Source organism: Galeopterus variegatus, unplaced genomic scaffold (genome assembly GCF_000696425.1).
Source record: "Galeopterus variegatus unplaced genomic scaffold, G_variegatus-3.0.2 Scaffold1487, whole genome shotgun sequence".
Taxonomy (NCBI): domain Eukaryota; kingdom Metazoa; phylum Chordata; class Mammalia; order Dermoptera; family Cynocephalidae; genus Galeopterus; species Galeopterus variegatus.
This window is the reverse complement of record NW_007727598.1, coordinates 205,459-227,749: the sequence shown is the minus strand read 5'-3', so window position 1 is coordinate 227,749 and position 22,291 is coordinate 205,459. Positions and strand designations below refer to the sequence as shown.

At 37.7% G+C, this 22,291-nt stretch overlaps 1 protein-coding gene across 4 annotated transcripts in view; it reads right to left on the bottom strand.

Annotated features, from left to right (window-relative positions):
- The window catches only part of MYO5A (myosin VA (heavy chain 12, myoxin)), a 124,597-nt gene that overhangs the window by 67,409 nt on the left and 34,897 nt on the right, over window positions 1-22,291 (bottom strand). For all 4 annotated transcript variants that reach the window (XM_008577316.1, XM_008577317.1, XM_008577319.1 and 1 more), the window contains exons 9-17: window positions 18,717-18,982; window positions 17,867-17,948; window positions 12,392-12,532; window positions 10,624-10,749; window positions 9,187-9,270; window positions 3,876-4,037; window positions 2,677-2,774; window positions 739-825; window positions 543-651 (exon numbers count right to left, since the gene is read on the bottom strand). In XM_008577316.1, the coding sequence (XP_008575538.1) occupies window positions 543-651; window positions 739-825; window positions 2,677-2,774; window positions 3,876-4,037; window positions 9,187-9,270; window positions 10,624-10,749; window positions 12,392-12,532; window positions 17,867-17,948; window positions 18,717-18,982 (1,155 nt within the window). The remainder of the gene's footprint in view (window positions 1-542; window positions 652-738; window positions 826-2,676; window positions 2,775-3,875; window positions 4,038-9,186; window positions 9,271-10,623; window positions 10,750-12,391; window positions 12,533-17,866; window positions 17,949-18,716; window positions 18,983-22,291) is intronic.

The following is a 22,291-nucleotide window of genomic DNA, read 5'->3' as shown; positions in this document are numbered from 1 at the left end:
TACCCATTCTTCAGGGCCTGACTCAAAATACACTTCTTTCATGAAATTGTTCCTCTCTCCCACAGGTGGGTGTGGCTTTGCCTTGCTTTGATTTCTTATCCCACTCACTCAGCATCTGATATAGACATTAAGGTATACTTATCTTTAAAATGCATTACTTTGCAATATAGACTATATTACCTAAGTGCAAGACATTTTTTAAAATCACAGAGCATCTAGCCTGGTGTCTTCCATAAGTAAGTAAGTACTAGGTAAATTTTTATTAATAATGATCAAATTCTAAAAAGAGTGTGTCTCAAGTCTGGCTTCAGGCCTCACAATTCTGTTTCTGGACAGTGGATCATCATCCTCTCTAGTTTCAACATCATAAACACAGGGAGCCTCAACCTCCAAGAGAGTGTGCTCCCTCGCTCCCCGCCCCCACCAAATAATCTGGAGTAGTGATATTTTACATGGAAGTTCCCAGGGCTTCCAAAGGTCAGAACCACAAAACTTTTGGCCAATATCTGTTCAGATAAAGGTAAATGAAAAATCTTTCTCACCAGTATCAGTTTCTCTAACACATTCTTGCATGTTTGTTTTCTGTCACTCAGCACGTCTTTTTGCTTCATTAGGACACGGTAGCGGCTGAAAAATTCTTGGTAAGTCCACCTTTAAAAGGAAAAGCACGTCAGCTTATTCAAAGAAATAGGAACCTCTCCCATTAGGTTCCCTGTATTTGAAAAATGCCAGGCTCACCGTGAGGGGAAACCCGCCGCGCTAATTCGGATGGTTTCCAGGACACCGCACGCTCTCAGTTGCTGCACCGCCCTCTTCTCATCAAACCTATGCATAAAAATGAAAGTCTTTAATGCACAAGAACCTAACTGTAGCCACAAATCACTCTCCTCAGTCAGGTTTCAAATTCTTTTTTAAAAAGCCAAAGGATAAATCAGAAAAGAAAGCATTCAAAAGTTGGAGCAGTGATCAAAATGGAAAATTCCATGAGAGTGTGGAAGAGACAATTAGCAGTAAAAATAAAGAGCCATAAACATTACCTATGGCTCATACCACAAGCTAATAAGAAAGTCTATTGAATATATTAAAAACAACACAAAATTCCTCTGCACTTTGCCCATACTCATCAAATGGCTTGGCCTGACTAGAAGTTCTGAGAATTTATTAGCTCATCATACCTAGCTTCCCTGGAATAAAGGCTGGCCAGCCATGGAGATTTCTCTAACAGGAAGGACAAGTTAAGTTTTTATAAAAATGATTGGTGTTCTAGAAGCTATTTAATGTACACATGCTAAGCATTTATAGTGTCTCCATCAATGAGAAATGTTTTTATTTTATATTACATTATATATTTATTTCACTCTAAGCACATTGCATCTTAAAGTTAAATTGACGCTAAAAGAGTAAGTAGAAAGGTCTCCCTCCCACCAAGTGACCACTCCTATTACTCCCACAGTTAAGCTCTGAGCGATCCATCTAAGCCTTGTCCTGTGCTATCTTCTCAGGTGTTCCATTGGTGGGAGATGGGGTTGGCTGATGGAAGGTCATGGTGCCTAGGGCGGGCAGCCCAGGGCATGGGAACTTCTTCCTGCTTCTCACTTCCTCCAGAGAGGGCTTCTGGATGATGAGGAGGATAGAAGGATGGCAGTCTTTCAGAACTGCCCTCCAGTCTAAGGCAGAATCTCCACAGAGGAGGACTGGCAGGGGAGCAGGGGTACCAGCACTCACACTGTGGAGTGGGAATGGGAGTTATTACAATCTTTAGTAAAAGTGCCTGGTCTTTGACCCACAAAGTTCACTTCTAGAAGTATATTATCCTAAGGAAATTTTTGGCAAAAGATGTTTATTACAGCATTACCTAAATCGCCCTCAATAGGGAATAAATTAAATAAATTACGGTACGTCTATAACAATGGGATACTCTTCAGCCATTAAAATGATGATGTGGATATTTATTTACTAATACAGAAAGGGTCCACATCTATTAAGTTAAAAGCAGAGACAAAACAACAATTAGAGCATGAGCCCCTCCCTTTTGTTAGCTGTTCCACCTCCCCATGCACCCCTACCATGTACAGCAGGGAAGAAAGGAAGGGATGTTGGTTAGTTAAGAATAATCTATGCCAGGTTATACCAGTTCTCTCTCTGGGTATGATGGATGCTTTTTCATTTATTTTTATACTATTCTTTATTTCCTGAAAATTGTGTTTACAATGTACATGTATTATTTTTAAAATTAGAGAAATATTTCCGTTTTGGAAAAAACTTCCAAAAAGATTCATTCTCCCCTCATACATGGTACTTGAAGTTGGATGAAATGTTGGTAAGAGTAGAAATTTTCTGATTTTCAACAGTTGAAAAGTAGCAGGTAAGCCTTCGCTAAGCAGCTTTATCCCAAATTAACAAAAAGCCAGAAAGATCTTGAACTGAGGTAAAGTCAAAACAGGAAGTAGAACTAGAAATGCTTGACTAACCTAAACTTTTCAAATTCTCAGAAGGCTTAACTGTTAATTTGTTCTCACATTCTCAAAAGGGAACAAAAACTGAAAAAATTCTATTAACTAATAGTTTTCCACTCTAAGATATGAAGATTTACCCAAGTATTTTATTCTTTATGTTAGGTTGACAATCCTTATGAGATATGGACACTTTTTTATTCAGTAGTTGAGAAATACTTACGTGAATGGGAACTTGAAGTCATTAGGCTTAATACAGCGCACATAGTGAGGAGTAGTGGCATTGAGGGTCTCCATAAGCAGGTGAAGGGAGTTTCGGAACTGCATGAAAAAGGCGAAAAGGGGCATCAATGTTTTGTCAAAAGCCAAAGATGATGTAAAACAACTTACCATTCTCTTTTTATGACACTAACAGAGATAACTTGCCACCTAAGAACTTGACCCATCTTCAGAAAGACAGCTGCTGTTAAACAAGAATGCTAGGACTTTTGGTTAAAATTTGCCTAAACTCTACCATTTACATGCTTACTCTGCTAAATATACATTTGCTCTCCTCCCACACCTCTTCCCACTCCTTTTTAATATAGGTTTCTGTAGCTTCCTGCTGTGAGCTCAGTCATATGTGACTAACAATGTAACCTCACTTTAAGGCCATTTAGACTGGCTGGTTAGCCCACTCCGTTAGAGCATGGTGCTACCAAGGTCAAGGGTTCGGATCCCATACCAGCCAGCTGCCACCCCCCCAAAAAAAAAACCCCAGAAGAATAATATTAATATTAATAAAGTTAGAAATTTTGTTGAAAAAAGTAGCAGATGACTTAAAAGAGTATAGAACATGAGTGGGAGAATGGGAGGACAGCCAGAGAGGGCTTACCATTAGGGACATGGGATCAGGAATAGAGGCTGTGGACCTGTGTCAGGCCCTGTTCCTATCTACTTGGGGCACAGCGTCCCATGCACAGGAAAACAAGCTGACTAGCACTCAGTCTCCCATCCAAAGCCCCCACCCCTTGTTCAGGCCCTAAGCATGTGTGTAACGTTCACACTCCCCACAGAGTCTAAGACATGAAAGAAATAAGAGGGCACTGTTCTCACACTGAAGGAGCTCATTGATGCTCTGCACAAATCCAGAGACACAACAACTAGAGAACAGGACAAATACAGCAGTGATCTGAGAGAGATAATATGCACTAGAAGAACTAAGATGTGGGGAAAATTACTTTGAGAAAGGCTTACACAGAGTCATGGGTCTAAAGCTGGGTGGAAAGAAGTATGAGTGGATGGTGTTACATGTTCCCACAGTGGAAGCTCTAGCCTCTCCTCACCTGAGGATCTCTCCTGGGAGGCTGAAGGAGGAAGACCTGAGGCTTCAGGTGAGCCAGAGGGGAAGGAGCGCAGCAGCAGCTGGCTCCTGGAACTCACCTGGTGTCCCACTGTTTTCTTGTGCTCTTTGGCCGTCTGGCCTGGCCTGCCTTTGGTGGGCTTTGCAGGAATGCGGGTGAGGGGCATGCGCCCCGAAGAAGTGGCTGAGGTTGGACTGATGGTTTTCTCATCATCTTGAAATAGTTCTGGTAGCATCTTAAACTGAATCAGAAATAGTAAAAGGAAACTACACTCTAAGCCCAAACTTCAATGTAAACCTCAGAAGAAACATTACGAGGATTTTCAATAAATAGTGACTCTCTTCCCTAAGTAACCCTGTCAGAGTCACATTCCAAGAATAATAAAAATCTGTGTTAGGAGCCAAAAATATGAGAGGAAAGTGAGATAAATGTTACAAAAATATAGATGGAATATGTAATAATTCTATAATCATGTTTGGGGGAAAACAAAATCAACACTATTGTACCCAGACTTTAAAACCTAATCCAAAGGAAATGGCCACTTTAAACACATCACTGGTTTTGAAGTGTAATTATTTTATGAGCAAAATATTACTTGAAAGTTCTATCTTATTACCCCACTTCCACCAAATGGTTTATCAACAGGTGGTCAAAAACACTAGTCCAAGTTTGCACGTTATCAAGTGCTTACTCACCTGCTTCATCTGTCTACCTGCTAACTCAAGTGCAGAGCATTAACTCAAAAATATCACTGAAAATCTCAGCAGGAAGTGTGTCATGAACTAGTTCTACAATATTATAAGATTAAAAAAAAATCACGAATTAATAATTTTTAGAAAATAATTTGTACTGTAGGAAAAAGAAGTAAAAAAAAAAACCCTGCCCTTATCTCGTAAGCTCTTGTATTTGTCTTCAAGGGATTTATAACTTGATTGCATGATTCCTGTAATCAATTTCATATTCTATCAGGTTAGCAATATGAAAGACTGTTAAAAGGTCTGGTACTTAATAAGTGGGTGAATGGTATTAGACAATGTGATTGGGAGAAATTTTATGAAACAGAAGAGACGTCAAACTAATCCTCAGCAACATCTTGATATATGTACATACCTTTACAACAGTGCCACATCCCATATAAGTAAAATCAATCCTTCCTATAAGTCAAGTTATATTTGCAACTACCAATTAATGCTAGGCTATTCAAGATAGGCCATGTACTCCTCAATCGTATCTTTAATATCTTATTACCAAACAAACTGCTGGCTCTATATTAGCAGTTGTCTAAACTTTGTTTTCCTCTTCTGTGTGAAATGGTGAATAGAGCTGAGCTGAAATATCACATTCACCAGTAGGTACTAAAATTTAATTTAATATCTACAATATCTACCAGAAAACAGCTTAGTTTCAGAGTTCAGAATATATACATACACACACACACACACACACACACAGATTGTGCGTGTGTATAGCTTCTCCACACAGATTGACTTTTCCTAAAAAAAAAAAAAAAAAGTACATTTCACCTGTCTATCTGTCTATATCTATCTATCTATCTATCTATCTATCTATCTATCTATCTATCTATCTATCTACCTACCTACCTACCTACCTACCTACCTACCTACCTACCTACCTACCTACCTACCTACCTACCTACCTACCTACCTACCTACCTACCTACCTACCTACCTACCTACCTACCTACCTACCTACCTACCTACCTACCTACCTACCTACCTACCTACCTACCTACCTACCTACCTACCTACCTACCTACCTACCTACCTACCTACCTACCTACCTACCTACCTACCTACCTACCTACCTACCTACCTACCTACCTACCTACCTACCTACCTACCTACCTACCTACCTACCTACCTACCTACCTACCTACCTACCTACCTACCTACCTACCTACCTACCTATCAATCATCTCTCTGATGGCTGACCACTACAGGTATCCAAACCCTTGACCTTGATGTTATCAGCACCACACTCTAATCAAGTGAGCTAACAGGCCAGCCCTAAAAGAGTACATTTTAAATTGCTGTATCAGAAACTGTTCCATAATTTCTTCTTTAGTCAGTGTTCCTGCCTCTTCACAGCCATTTTCCCCAAACTTCTTTCCTGACTCCTCCTCTGGCCAGCCTTTAAAAGTTGGAATGCCTATAGACTCCGGCGTCAGCTCTACTCTTTTTTATCTACATGTTCTCACTAGGCAATCTCATTCAGGCTCATAGCTTTAAATACCATCTAATTTTAAGGACTACCAAGTCTCTATTGGCTGCTCTGATTTTCCCAGACCTGCTGACTTCATTTCCAACTTCCCATATGACATGTCCACTTGGCTATCTAATTGCCATCTCAAGCAAAACACGTCTAAAACAGAACTCTTGAATCTTTCCCCCAGAGTCCGATCTTCTACTAGTCTTCACCTCAGTAAATGGCACCACCATCCATCTAGTACATCAGGCAAAAAATTCAGAAGTCATTCTCAGTTTCTCCCTTTCTCTCACTTTCCACATCCAATCCATCAACAAGACCTGTCAACTCAACCCACAAATTGTATGCCACCTCCACTGCTACAATCTAAGTATTTCAGTCCATGCTCTTTCCTCTACATTACTACTGCCAATCTCCACCCACCCCAAATATATCTCCACACAGCAGCATATCATCTTCAACTGAAAACCTTCCCGACTTTCCACTACAACAGGGAAAATATCCAGATCCTTTATCAAGTCTGCAAGGCCCTCCCTCTAGGAAGTGGCCCCATTCCACCCATCCTTCATGTCCTATTCACCTACCATGCTCTAGCCACACTGGCCTTCTTTTGGACCTCGAACACAACCACCTATTCAGTCTCAGCTCTCCTCACTTGCTCTTCCCCTTGCTTTGCTGTTTCCCATTTTCAGGTTTCAGCCTAAATGTCATTTTCTTAGGGAGGCCTTCTCTGACTACCCCAGCTAATGTAGCACCTCGCCCCCGCGACAGCTTAGTCACTCTCTAGCTTGGTACTGTTTCACTTTCTTTACAAAATTTACTACTTTATGATGTGATATTATCTCACTATTTGATTAAGTGGTTATTACCTAACCTCATAAGTGCAGGAACCTCTATCTGTCTCATTTACCTGGTCTCCAATTTTCTTAAATTGTTAATTAAAAAACTTATCCATTCCCTGCTGACTGGAATGCCAGCTTTAAAGACAGGTAGATAAATAGAGAGATAAGTAGACTTGCCTGGACATTCCATCTTGTTTCTTTGATCTATCTCTCTGTTCTTAAGACAGAGATCTGGATTGCTTAAGACTGAACTTATATGTCTAGTAAACAGCGTAAAAGAAAACAGTAGAATCCAAGTAATAACTTCATGAAGATGTGGTAAATAAACACCACTACCACCACCATTATTCCCCAAGAAGTTTTCATACATGAAGCACTGTTCTAAGGGCTTAATACAACCTATTTAATCCTTATAACAATGCCATAAAGTAGATACTATCATGATTCTATTTTATAGATGAGAGATCTGAGGCATAAGCTCAGTAGTTAAATTGTGCTTCTCCTCATCAATCAGCAATAATAGAAAGTGGGGGTTAAAACTTATTTTAATGGTAGTTGGTAGAGTTGAAATTTACTAGTATTTAGTTGAGTAGCAATTCATTTATGTGCTTCCTGATAAGAGATGTGGCAACAGATTTCTTTATGGTGGAAAAACATAAATTAATATACCTTCTGTTAAATTTTTAATTCTTTTTCAAGTTGTAAGTTTGGCTAGGCTTCAAAAAAAAAAAAAAAAAAAAGACAAAACACAAACAGACTCCCACTGTATTAACACACAAAGAATTCTATTCAAAATACATAACACAAATATTAATCTTTTAATACTAGTACTTCCAAGAGAACAAATTAACCCTGTTATACTTGCTTCCTATCAGGTTACAGAGAAATTATAAAGTTTATACCCCCAGTTGGGTTTCTGCAAAGCAGGGAAAGCCTTTAAGTTATATTAGGTAAATCACACACTGTCCCCCCCTACAACTGCAACAATGCTACACAGACTGGCAGTCACTCCAAATGATTCATTAGAAAGCATAGCTAACTTTTGATGATAGCTAACATACTAGCCAATCAGGAAAATTAAGTCAGAATAAAGACACAATTGATTATGTGTGCCTTGAGAATAAGAATCTGTGAATGTTCTATTTAAGCTAAACTACTTTTGCCAAGTATAACACTAGAATTTCATAGTTCTTATCACTATTCATAAATCAAAATAATCAAAATATTTAACTAAATAATACTAGGGATTGGCACTGTGAGAATTTTCTCTTACACGCCAATATAAAACATTAATGCCTAGTGCCTGTTTAAGGAAAAAAATGACTTTTTCTATAAACACTTTGTGTTCTGAAGGTTAAAACTGAAATTTGATCTTTACACGATCTTAATATTACCCTAGTAATTGAAAGTAAGTTTTTATTCCAAAAAAAACGAAGAAAAGAAAATGTTTATATACTATTCCACTGAAGTTAAAAGGATTCTCTTAGAATAAACCAGAAATACAAAGAATGCCAGTTAGTAATCTAGAAGTGTTCACATGAAGATTTCTACTTCTTAATTGACTATCTGAATATTCATTTGGCTGAAATAAGTAACTGGTTTCCTGGTTTGCTCCCTGTGTAAAGAGCAGGAGCCACATTTCCCTCCCCATCCTTTCTGTAGGCAGAGGTGTGAATCCACCCAACAATCAATGTAGTGGAGCCATCATAGTTTTCTGGCAACTGAAATATTCTTTTCCCACTGGAAAGTCGTGTTTCTAGTATCTATGCCTAAGAAAAATAATTTTGAAGTGCTTTGGGTCACACCTGGGACTGCATTCAATGATGATCCAGAGATCAATCTCCATCTGGATGGAGTGCATAGGGCCATGTTTCAAGCACATCCCTTCAGTGACATAGCAGAAAAACTTTCTCTTATAGTCATTCACAAAGGCACAATAAAGTCTAGAACCACTGTGGAGGCAATAATTTCACATAAAACTGAAAGAAAACTTTGTACAGTGGTTAAGAGCACAGACTCTGAGAAAGATAACCTAGGTTTTAATTTGGCTTGAAAACTCACTAGCCACAAAGTATTTGTGCCTCAGTTGCCTCAACTGTAAAACGAGAATAATGATAATCCACATCATTATAAGGATTAGATGAGTTAACATTTGTAAGGCACTTAAAACAGGACCTAACATGTAGTATTACATATCTGAGAAATGAAAAGCTAAAAGACTGGTTTCATTAGAAAAAAATTATTATTGTTAAAAAGCTAATGCTTAAATAAGTAACATTTTACTGAAAATATCCTAATTAGAGTAAGCCTATCCATGGTTACCTTGCTTGATTTAAGAACTTTAATTTGTTCTTCAAAAACAGTGTCTTTATTCTTTTCCAGAAAGCCTTCACACTGGTATTCCACCTGAAAATACATGGAAAAATATCTCCTTAACTGATAAAACTTTTGAATAGATATTATCATCAACAACAACAATACTTATTAGGCTCAGGCTATATAACCAGCTCTCAGCAAAGCAGTATCATCAATCTTTTCTAAGAAACCAGTACCACTCCTGGTAAGGAGTATGTTAACTCCAGAATAAAACTCTTAAATATTGTTTTTCCTCGGGAACAGTGGTAGTGCTGATTAATTGTGGTCTAAAATATCTTACCAATTCATGGGTATACAGACTCATAAGAAGTTGATCCTATTTTCTCATGCTGGGCAAAGAGAGCTCTTCCAAGGCTAACCCAACACATCTCCTTCTAATCTAGTTCAACATGCAGCAGAGTTAAGTTTCTTCTTGGGAGAGAAGACATTAAAGCGGGAGAGAGCAGCAGAAGTAACAAATGGCTGTCTGTTGGACAGAGAGGTGAAAAGTTGACGGTGGATGGAGGTGGAGGCTGGGGAAATAGTGTATTATTTGGTAAAGTGGAACTACTTGAGAATGAACTACTTCTCTTCTAAAACCCCAGCAACTTCCTCCTTCTGCCACTCAAGGGGCTCCACAGAGCCCTTAGAGGCCCTACCTACAGTTATTTCCAAAACTGGATTAAAGCAGACTCAGAAAGTCCTCAATCCCTGAAGGGGACTCTAGGAAGCTCACCCCAGAAGCCTATCCCACAACTTCCTTGAAATATAGTCTCATGGCTCCTGATTTGCTAAGTATACCACAGAATTTGTGAAGCCACAAGTCAGCACGCCTTGTTAGTAGAGACCCAGTGAATCAATCACAGAGGGTAACGGAAGTCCATATCTCTATTCTGAAACCCTTGGGATCAGCTATGCTTTAGAACTCAGATTTTTCAGGTGTTTAGAGATGTAGTATGTACATATACCATTTTTAAATACCTCTAGCAGAGTCTAAAGCAGCAATCTTTAATCAAACACATTAATATTTCTACATTGAAATACGTAAATATCCAGCCTAACTAGGATAAAGACTATAAGTAACCTCATGTTAGTTCAGGTTAAGAGATCACAGTTAGCCACTAAATGAGGTATACAAATACTTTTGGTTCTAAGAGTTTCCTGGATTTCAGAATTATATAGATAGAGGATTGTAGACCCATATTTGTTTCATATATATTTAATTCACTTTAGGTTAAAGGAAGAGAAAACCAACAGGCCGATGCTGAAGATTGCTTTTCCTATTAAGGCCCTAAAGAATGCAAGCACCAGCAAAAAAAAAAAAAGACACCCTTTACCTATTGATTTTTTTTTCTTTGTTTAACCTAAGTATTCAAAAAGAAAAAAGATATAAAGCTTCCTTACTTTGTCAGCAAAATGTTGGATGATGAAAGCTTTGTTTGACAGACGGGGCTTTTCAAAGAGTGCACATTTGTTCAAATGTGTGTTGTACAATTTTTGGGCCCAAGTGTCATCTGTGCCTTTTGGCATCTACATTAAGGGAAATTAAAGAAAGAAAGAAAGAAAACAAGGTGAATATGGAGACTCTGCTGATGCATCAGCTGCAAAGAGACCATTTTGAGGCTTTACCCAACAACTTTTATGTCCAATTTAGGAACTTATTCCTTCTACATTTCTCTCTTAGAGGTCAAAAACTAATTACTAATGAGGAGCATGATGGAGCCCTTCCCATAAGCAACCCAGCCCAACTTTGGGTGACTCAATCAGCTTCTGCCAGGAGTCATTACATAAATCTTTGATCTGCTTTTAAAACAACAGAAGCCTCACAAGTTAAAGATGGAATATCATGGCTGTAACATACGTTTTAAAAATTTTGCTAAATAAAGGTTACATTTGCACATAGTGAAATATTTATATAATTCAGAAAGGTATTAAAATGGAGAGTAGTCTCCTCTCACCATTTCCCCCACCTTCATTATCTCTCCCTGTCTTTTAAGGCAGGTATATGAATGGGATCATTCTATACACTCCTTGCATTTTAAAATTTTTCTTAATAATAGCATTCTTTTATTTATGGCCACTAGGTTGTTACTAATTTTTTGTTATTATGAAAATGGCCACTGTTTTCTTCTTATATGTATATAACTTTGGATACTTTTGTAAGGACATTCATAGGTTGATTCCCAACAGTGCCACTCCTGGATCAAAGGGTATATGTATTTATAATTCTGATAAATGTTAAATTTCCTCTAAAATATATTACATAAATTCACATCCTTCGTCAAGTGTATATGTGCAATATTCATTTACTATTATCAAATGAATCATAACAAGTGCAAACTTGCCTATTTGATAGGTAAAAAGTGGTATGCCATTTTTCCTTTGCTTTGCATTTTTTTTAAGTCTCAAGTGAGGTTAAACACCTTTTCATTACATGCATTCTTTTGTGTGTGTGTGTTTGTAGTTGGCTGGGTACAAGGATTGTACCCTGGACATTGGTGTTACCAGCACCATGCTCTAACCAACTGAGCTAACCGGTAAGCCCTACATGCATTAATACTATAGGATATCTGGATACCTAGAAGAATCAACCTGTGATAGGTTGCAACATGGCATATAAACTAAAGAAAAATTAAGAGAAAAGATAGATTATTTGCCTAAGATTACTCAGTTAGTGGCAAAGCTGGAGATCAAATATTTTTTCCAACATGCTACATCTTCAACTATTAAAGCTAAAGCTCCATCCCTATCCTTTATGTCAGTAATAAAGAATAATTAATTAATTTTAAAATTATGGCTATTTAGAACTACTGAAAATATCTTTTGCACAATTGCTTGCATTTCTTTAAATATATCCTACCATTGAACAAGAAGTACTAAATATAAGCAAATTGAAAATAAAAGTGGCTAAAATTGGTAGTAAGAATATCTAATGTCAATTTTTCACATAATTTAGAATCAGCTGCAAAGAGAAGGGAAATTTTCCTTGCTTAACTTGTAATTAGAATCCTTGGGGTCTAATGGCTCTTCAAAATGAAAGTTAGAGTGACCCTCAATTGTTGCCACAATGGCAGCTCATGGTATACTAATGAATCTCTGCTTGAACCCACTTATCTTCTGACCTTGATACATCTATTTTGATAGATGAAGTATACCAGAAAATCATACTTACCTTGCATTCCTCATCCAGTAAATCTAGAATACCCAGTTTAGATTCTATAAGATTAATACAAGGCTGATTATCATAAAAATCTATGAGTGTCCATGGAATTTGCTCCTTCATATATTCTTCTTGTTCTAATTTAAAGACATGCTGAAATGAAAATAAAAAAGCAATCATTACTGGATCATTATCATAAAGACTGTACTCAAGAAACAATGTTTACATAAAACATTAGGAGGATACCAACAGAATTCGAGATAGTCCATGGCTTCCAGCAACAAAAATCTTATGGGAGAAGCATGGTTTACACAGAGAAAGCAAATAAAAACTACAGACATTAAAATCTGGTTGTATAGGATTCTTGGTGAACAAGTAAATCTAGGTACGTAAATGTTTTAAATAGCTGACAAATGTAGGAGTCTTTGTGATTTTTTGATTATGTATATTTCCAAAAATGCACTATACACTTTTAGCGTCATAAATTACTGCACAGTGCTGCTAATAACATGGAACACAGGAATGCCTTACCTGGCATTAAACAACTATGCAGAGTGGATGCCCCCAGACTACTGAAGAGTACTGGGCAATGCTTTCAGCATAACGAAGTAGTTCTCCTAAGGAGAATGGTGCTGAAATTCATGTGCCTCAGAATTAGACAACAGTTGGTCTTCTGTGTCTGCCTTGATTATTCTCCACACTCAGGGGATCTATGGTTCACTTTTCTGGAGTCTGCAAACAGCTGCAACCACTACCAATCCATTGCTATTTCTGCTAAAGGCTTCAGCCCCTGTCCTCATCATTGCTTCTAATCTTCATTCACTCATTTAAAGCTAAAATATGTACTGATTACTATGTGCCCATCACTACACATGGTCAACAACAAAGACATGGACTCTGCCCTCATGGAGTTTGGAAACTAGTGGGAGAAGCAGACAGATACCAAATAATCACAAAGAATTTAATTACAAACTGTAATAATATTACAAAGGAAAATGATGCAAGCTATGGAAGCAAGAATCCTCATCTAGTTTGGATACAGAGTGGTCAGGATAAGCTTCCCTGAGGTAGGGCTGTGTGATTTGAGCTCTGAAGATGAGTGGGAGCTAAGCTAGTCAAGACGGGAAGGGCAATCCAACCACTGCTGCTGTTCCTGCCTCAGGCCGCTGCCCCAGATGATACAGCTTGACACCAACAACTTCTAGTCTCTAGATGCTAATGTCTACTACTTAGGGGTTTCTGCTTTCCTCTACTTGTCTCTTCTGTTTCCTTTGGTCCTCTCACACATCTTGCTATTTTTCAGGGAAGATTAGTCCTTTGTGGCTATGACCTAATAGCACATATTTTCTAGGGCCCCAAGCCCCATGAAACTTAGATGCCACCCTTCCTGACTTCAAAATATGCTATAAAGCTATAGTAATCCAAACAGCATGGTATTGTCATAAAAACAAACAAATTGACCAATATAACAGAAGAGACAGTCCCAAAATAAAACCACGCATTTACAGATAACTGATTTTCAACAAAGGTGACAAAAATATACAGTGGGGAAAGAATAGTCTCTTCAACAAATGGTGCTGAGAAAACTGGATATCTACATGCGGAAGACTGAAACTAGACCCCTATCTCTCACCACACACAAAAATCAACTCAAAATGGATCAAACACCTTAATTTAAGACCCCAAACTATGAAACTACTAGAGGAAAACATAGGGGAAATGCTACATAAAATGGGAGTGGGCAGTACTTTTTTGAGAGAGACTACAAAGGCATAGGCAACTAAAGCAAAAATATACATATGGGACTAAATCAAACTTTAAAGCTTCTGCACAGCAAGGGCCACTATCAACAAAGTGAAGAGACAACTTACAGAATGGGAGAAAGTGTTTGCAAACTACACATCAGACAAGGGGCTAATATCCAGAATATATAAGGAACTTAACAGCAAAAAAAAAAATAACCCAATTAAAAAACAGGCAAATGACCAGTACAGACATTTCTTAAAAGAAGACATACAAATGGCCAACAGGCACATGAAAAAGTGCTCGATGTCACTAATTATCAGGAAAATGTAAATTAAAACCACAATGAGATATCATCTCAGTCCAGTAAGAATGGCTATTACCAACAAGACAAAAAAATAACAAATGCTGGAGAGGATGAGTAAAAAAAGGAACTCTCCTACATTGCTAGTGGGAGTGTAAACTGGTAGAACAACTGTGGAAAACAGTATGCAGGTTCCTCACATAACTGAAAATAGATCTAACCCTATGACCTAGCTATCCCACTACTGGGTATATGCACAAAAGAAATGAAATCAATATATCAAAAAGACACGTGCCAATCCATTACCGGAGCATTACACATGCTCCCATGTTCATCACAGCACGACTCACAACAGCCAAGGGATGGAATCAACCTAACTATACATCAACAGATAAATGGATAAAAAAACTGGTATATAAATGCAATGGAATACTACTCACCCATAAAAAATGATATCCTATCATTTGCAACATGGATGGAACTAGAAAACATCATATTAAGTGAAGTAAAGTCAGACACGAAAAGACATATAGCGCCTGATATCACTCATATGTGCAAGGCCAGGAGGGTGGGAGGAGAAGTGGTGGACTAATGGGTAAAATTATGTTATCTATCTTAAGTGAATCACTGTGCAACACATGCATGTACTGAAACAACACACTGTACCCCACAAATATGTACCAGTAAATGTTAAAATGTTTTGAATAAAAAAATAGAGAGAGAGAGAGAGAGAAAGAGACTTAGATGCCACTGAGATTTCCAGTACTTACTCTCCTCACACACCTGGAACTTTCCCACTTTATTCTATACTTCTTGTAATGCCACTCTTGGCTCATTTGCAGCATTTACAGTCTAATCAGCTGTAATAAGCATCAGTCAAAAAATGGTCATCGTATGAATATTTATATCATGCTAATTAAAAAGAAAATTTCTTCTGTTTTTTTGATTAATGAGTAGGCAAATAGGACACATATGTCAGCAGGATGCCCTCATGGATGGTACCAATATCTTCCAAAACAATGAGCTCTGGCTTTTAAAAATTTCATTAATTTATATGCAGTCTCCACACTGACAACAGAAGCACTGCTCTAGACTTTAAATAGAGCTTATTTCTCACATGTCTCTATACCTAGTTTGGAAAAGTCCATGAGGTCTCAGAAATTTTGAATGCTCAATTGTCAAACAATGTGGGCACGAGGTTCAATATGGCAAGAGATCCTTGGTCAATACAGTAATGCCTCCAAGCACTAAATATGCCAATCAGTTTCTCATGCCAACTGCCCCAGCTCAGGAAGCAGCCCTATGCAGCCAAGTCTCTTACTGTGAGACCCCATGTTCCTGGTCATAACTGATTAAATAAAGCAAGTGTGAGTACATGAGGGCACTTGATTGCTAGGGACCTCTGATGAAAAAAGTGAACAAGGTTAATCAGCTTCTCTCTCTCTCAGGTTTCTGAACTGGGAAACAATGAAATAATCAGGCTGTTAGCAGTGGGAGCTGAAGCTGAAAGAAGCCAAGATGAATGAGAGAGCTAAGCAAGATAAGTGGATGGGAAGAGCACTCCAACCACTGCTGGTTCACAGGAAGTCTAAAGAGTGAGGAAGTAGAATCCCTGAGGCAGAGAAAATATATACAGATTAGAAGGAAAGAATATGCTATCTGATAGTAGGAGGGAGTGGGGTAGTTATGCAGAGAGGGGCTAACATACAATATGAGACAGAGGTGTGTGTGAAGAGAGAGGGAAGAAACAGGTGGATAGAGACAGCAGAAAAAAGAAAGAGAAACAAGAGAGATCAAAACACACAGGAAGAGACACAAGGCCCCTGAGAAACAGAAAAACTAGCCAGTCCCCAATGCGGCTGGGGCTGGTTCCTTTTATTTCCAGTCATTTTGTGCCAAAATATACTGGGAAAGAGCAGAATGCTGTGGCACTGATTAAAATGTTAAGAAACTCAGAAAAACCTTGAGAAATGAGAATGCTTAATTTCATTTCTGATTGGTTTTTATTAATGTTCCTTATGCAAAGATGAAAAATACATCAATCATATTAACACAGAAATAGTCATAAGCCTAAGGTTTTAAAATCACCTCTACATTATTTTACTATGCTAAGCAGATTAATTTGCTAGATAAAGATGGTTCAAATTTTTATCAAAGCAAATACAATATTTTAAAAATCAAACAGTCTAAAAGGTTTTATAATGACATGCAACAATCCCTTGTCCCATCCCTCCACAACCCCTGGCTCACTCCCTAGAGGCAAACCACTTGTAATTCTCTTAGCTATTTCTTCTGATATTTATTTACATATTTCTAAAGAATATGCTTATCAGCTACTTTATTTATCAATGAAACATTATCTATTGATTTTGTGATAAGATAGATGAGGCTAAATTCACATATACCACCTCTTTGCTGCTCCTATGCTATCCGCCCAATATTACCATTTTTAGATCCTCTTCAACTTTGCAACTTAAAATATCTTTAAACTTCTATTTTTTGTTCAACTATAGACCATACCATTCAACCTCTTTCTCTCTAAGATGAGGATATTAAGGGTGTCTTTCCTGCCTATCAGCTCTTTTCTCCTCTGTCTTCCAATTTCTACAGGTGACTAATTTTTAATATCCTTTTTCATCAATAATAATAACCACCCCCAATCTTGCACTTAAAACTGTGCCTGGCACATGATCAGCACTTTACATATTCCAGCTCATTTAATCCATAAAACCATATGCAGCAGGTACTATCTCCATTTTACAGAAGAGAAAGTTAAGGCCCAGGGAGGTCAATTAATTTGCCCAAGGTCCCCAAGATAATTAATACAGAGAAGGATTCCAACCCAGGCAGTTCACCTCTGGGGTCTGCGACCTTCACTATTACAATCATCTGCCCCTCATTTTTTTAAGCACCTCCAAATTTCCCATCACCATGGTAATACTCTAAGATAGTTTACATTACTACTTCACAAGAGCCATTCAAAATATTCCCATTGCCATTGTCTCACTGAATGTAGCAGCCTGTTGGAAAGAGAATATGTGAAGTTCTGATTTTTAGTTCTGACATCTTGCTAATACAGCAAGTAAGCATTAAGATAGTTATAACTCCACAATTAGCTTCAGAATAACCAACTGAAGGAATCCCTCGGCTCAAAGCTTCATATTCCCTATGCTTCTACCTAACATATTTCCTGCTACTCTCATTCTATTTAATTACCCCAAATTTTCATTACTCTCAGACAGCAATCCAAAGACGACCTTGCATTCCATCTGGACCATAAAACATTTTTCTAATGATGCATCATTTATTAATCATCAGTTCCTCAGCAGTTAGTTATTCTAAACCTCATATAATAATTATAATTCATCACCAGGCTTTAAAAAAAGACTAGAAATTCAACAGAATAATTTACAGCAGAATATTTTCAAGAAAATTCTTACCATGTTGAATTGTTGCTGTAGTTTTTCATTTGCATAATTTATGCAAAACTGTTCAAAACTATTTATCTCAAATGTTTCAAATCTATAAAAAATAATATGAAAAGGGGAGAAAAGGAATAGCTTTTTAAAAAATATTCGAAAGGTAAACATTAGGAAGAAAGAAATGGGAAATTCTCCAACATGGTGAAACTTTCTTTCCATGTCAGTGAAGTTAAAGGTTTGTAAGTCAGTAACATGGAATATGTACCTAGCAAATGAGCATCAGCCAAGGAGCAGAGATTTTTTTTTAAGGCCCCCAGCATGCAGAGGTATTCAACACTATGAGTTTTTGAGGTCTCATTAATTCACAAATGAGGAACAAAAGAATTATGATAAAGCCATTGCTCTTGTCAATTTACAGACTCACAGTGTTACACATACTTAGAAGGGTAATAGAAATAGAGTTCCCATAGGTTCTTTTAAAAAATGAACGAGAGAACGAAAAATTAGTTATCAAACCAAGGTTTTAAACAGTTAAAGAAGGGTATCCAGAGAAGGTAAACAGCAAGTGAAATTAGAATTTTAGAAATTCAGTGATAATTTACCACATGAGAGTCTGAAAATCAATTAATTCCATCTACTAGCTTGGTAAATTAGCTCCAGATTTTTTGTTTGTTTGTTTGTTTTGTTTTAGTGAAATTTTAAGCAACATGCAACTACATCACTATCATCAAGGTACTTTTGAACTGTCAAAGGCAGGATGTCCATTCTCCTTACCAGTAGGAGACAGAATCAACTATCCACTTACAGTTACTAGGTAATCTCTAGAAAGAAAAGCTCTCCAGTAGACCAGTAAGCCAAATATACTTACCCATAAATGTCCAGTACACCAATAAAAGAGTGCTGTTTGACAGCAGAATGGAGAGCCTGATTAACATGATCTACAATCCAGTTGAAGAGCTTGGCATAGATGTGCTTGGCCAAAGCATCACGGGCATTAGTGGCCTGTAACTTGGAGATGGGCTTGATGTATGTCTCTGTGGCAGTAGCCAGCTTCCGATGGCAGAGCCAGTGACACATCTCCTCATAGTCCACACCCATGAGGTCACAGAAGATGCTGAGAGGTTCATGCTTGGGCTGCCAAAAGAGAATGGGTTATTTCCTATGATCAGATCAATCAAGTAAGAATTTCCTGAAAAATGTTAAAAAAGAAAACAAACAAAACTCAGCAATTTCTTTGTTATAATGAACACCAAGATCACTAAAAGTTGATCAGAGATAATAATCATGATCATCCATTAAATTAGCATCTAGGCAGCATTTTGCAGTCTATTTTAGGGCTCATTTCAAAATTACCTTTTCCTTTGTAACTCTATTGTATTTATATCTCTCTTAAGGCACATCCACATTCAATCAGAAAATCAGTCAACAAATACAAGTGTACTTCAAAAAGTTCATGGAAAGATTTATATTATCTTTTAATTCTATTATTCAATCAGAAAATCAGTCAACAAATACAAGTGTACTTCAAAAAGTTCATGGAAAGATTTATATTATCTTTTAATTCTATTTTTCCATGAACTTTTTAAAGTATCCTTGTATTTACTGAGTAACTATTATGTGCCAGTAAATAAAAATGGACATGGTCCCTGACCTCCTAGAGCTTACAGTCACTAGAGGAAATGAATCTTAAACAAATGATTGCTCCCTAAAACGTAAAATACTACAAAGAAAAAGGACACTATGCTAAGAGTCCATATGAGAGGACTTTGCTTTATCCAGGGAGGCAGGAGACAGTTGTCTTCAGAAATGGAATTGAGGGCTGAGGGCTGAGCCCGTGGCGCACTCGGGAGAGTTCAGCGCTGGGAGCGCAGCAGCACTCCCGCCGCGGGTTCGGATCCTATATAGGGATGACCGGTGCGCTCACAGCGCTCACTGGCTGAGCGCAGTGTGGCCGGTCTCAAAAAGGACAAAAAAAAAAAAAAAAAAAAGAAATGGAATTGAGATCTGAAGAAATGGAAGGTGCTGACTGGGTGAGAAAGGGTTTTCCAAGTTGAGGGAATAGTTGGTTAAAAGATTCTACTGTGGGAGAGAAACCATCAACAGGAGGGATTGAAGCTGAGTGAAGGGGAAAATGTATGAGAGGTCTTCAAAAAGTTCATGGTAAGGGCCGGCCTTGTGGCTCACTCGGGAGAGTGCGGAGCTGGCAGCGCCACGGCCGCGGGTTTGGATCCTATATAGGGATGGCCGGTGCGCTCACTGGCTGAGCATGGTCCAGACGACACCGAGCTGTGGGTTGTGATCCCCTTACCGGTCAAAAAAAAAAAAAAAGTTCATGGAAAATAAGTATTCTGAAAAAAACTATGCATGGACTGCAAAATTTTTTTGCACCAATGAAAACGTGTACTAACTTGGTATAATATGCCCAAATAGGATTTAGTTGGAAACACTAAGAAGGATAAAACATCAATTTGAAAACAGCCTGTATCTGAGCAACAGGAATTCTGCTAAAAATCAAAGCAAGAACAAATATTAAATTTATGGTGAAGGTTGAGCAAAGAATGGTGAAATCACTGATGATTTACAAGAAGTTTATGTAACAACACCCCACCCCCCAATTAACAGTTTACAAATGGATAATTTGTTTTAAGAAAGGGCATTACAACGTTGAAGATAAAGCCTGTGGCAGCTGACCATCCACATCAATTTGCAGGGAAACAAGTTAATCTTGTTTGTGCCCAAACTGAGGAAACTGAGGAAGACTGACAATTAACATTAGAAACAATAGCCAACACCATAGACATTTCAACTGGTTCAGCTTACACAATTCTGAGTGAAAAATTAGTTGGGCAAACTTTCCACTACATGGATGCTAAAATAGTTGTACCCGGATCAGCTGCAGAGGACAGCAGAGCTTTCAATGTAAATTTTAAAAAACCAGGATCAAGATCTTGAAGCATTTCTTTGAAGAACCGTAACAGAAGATGACACATGGGTTTACCAGTATAACCCTGAAGACAAAGCACAATCAAAGCACTGGCTACCAAGAGGTGGAAGTGGTCCAATCAAAGCAAAAGTTGACCAGTCAAGAGCAAAGGTCGTGGCAACAGTATTTTGGGATGCTCAAGGCATTTTGCTCATTGACTTTTTGGAGGGCCAATGAATGGTAACATCTACTCATTATGAGACTATTTTGAGAAAGTCAGCCAAAGCTTTAGCAGAAAAATGCCCAGGAAATGTTCACCAGACATTTCTCCACCATGATAATGTTCCTGGTCATTCTTCTCATCAAACAAGCACAATTTGGCAAGAGATTTGATGGGAAATCATTAGGCATCCACTTTATAGTCCTGATTTGGCTCCTTCTGACTTATTTTTGCTTCCTAATCTTAAAAAATATTTAAAGGGCACTCATTTCCCTCAGTTATGATTGTAAAAAAGACTGTACTGAAATGGTTAAATTCTTAGGACCCTCGGTTATTTGGGGATGGACTAAATCACTGGTATCATCACTTACAAAAGTGTCTTGAACTTGATGGAGCTTATGTTGAAAAATAAAGTTTATATTTTTTATTTTTATCTTTTAATTCTATTTCTGTACTTTTTGAAGTTACCTATTAGATGAATCCATAGAGATAGGCAAAGGGTACACCATGACTGGCCTTTATCCTGAGAGCAGTAAGAGGCCACTGAACAGTTTTAAGCAGATAACTTGATAGTTATTTGTATGACTTCTTTAATTAGAAACTCTAATGATTTTCATGCCCTTGTATCTCTTAGAATGTCTTCCATGGGCCTTGCATGAATATCTGTTCCATACTCATTTAATGCAATCCATGTTACTGCATTATGTTTTTCAACATCTTCACTCACATGTATCAATTGAATCTGGTAACATTCTTGGGGGATAGGCAAGGTGAACATTGTTGTCTCTAATTGACAAATGAGGAAATAAGATCCAATTGAACAAATAGCTTATCAAAAGTCACATGCCCATTTTATGTCAGAGTTGGCATTAGAACCTGGGTACCCTACCACCCTCATACCTCATATTCCTTCTTACTCAGCTCTTCCTTCCTTCATCCCCCCTCCTCCCAAGAAACCACTTCAGATAGAAATTAGCACCATCACTAACAATCTAGCTCAACTATCTTAAAGAACTTCTATATATATAACTCCAATCTAGCTCAACTATCTTAAAGAACTTCTATATATATAACTCCTATATATATATATATATATATATATATATATATATATATAAAGCTATATATCAGCACTCTGCAAACATATTCTATTTGAATGTTGTTACTATGTTGTTCTTTTAGATCAAGGGTGTTAACTGTTTGGTTCAAATTTTCCACAACTTTACTCACTTTCAGACTTCTTCACCTATCAATCACTGAGAGAAGTCAATAACCTCCCTACAATAGATCTGTCTATTTC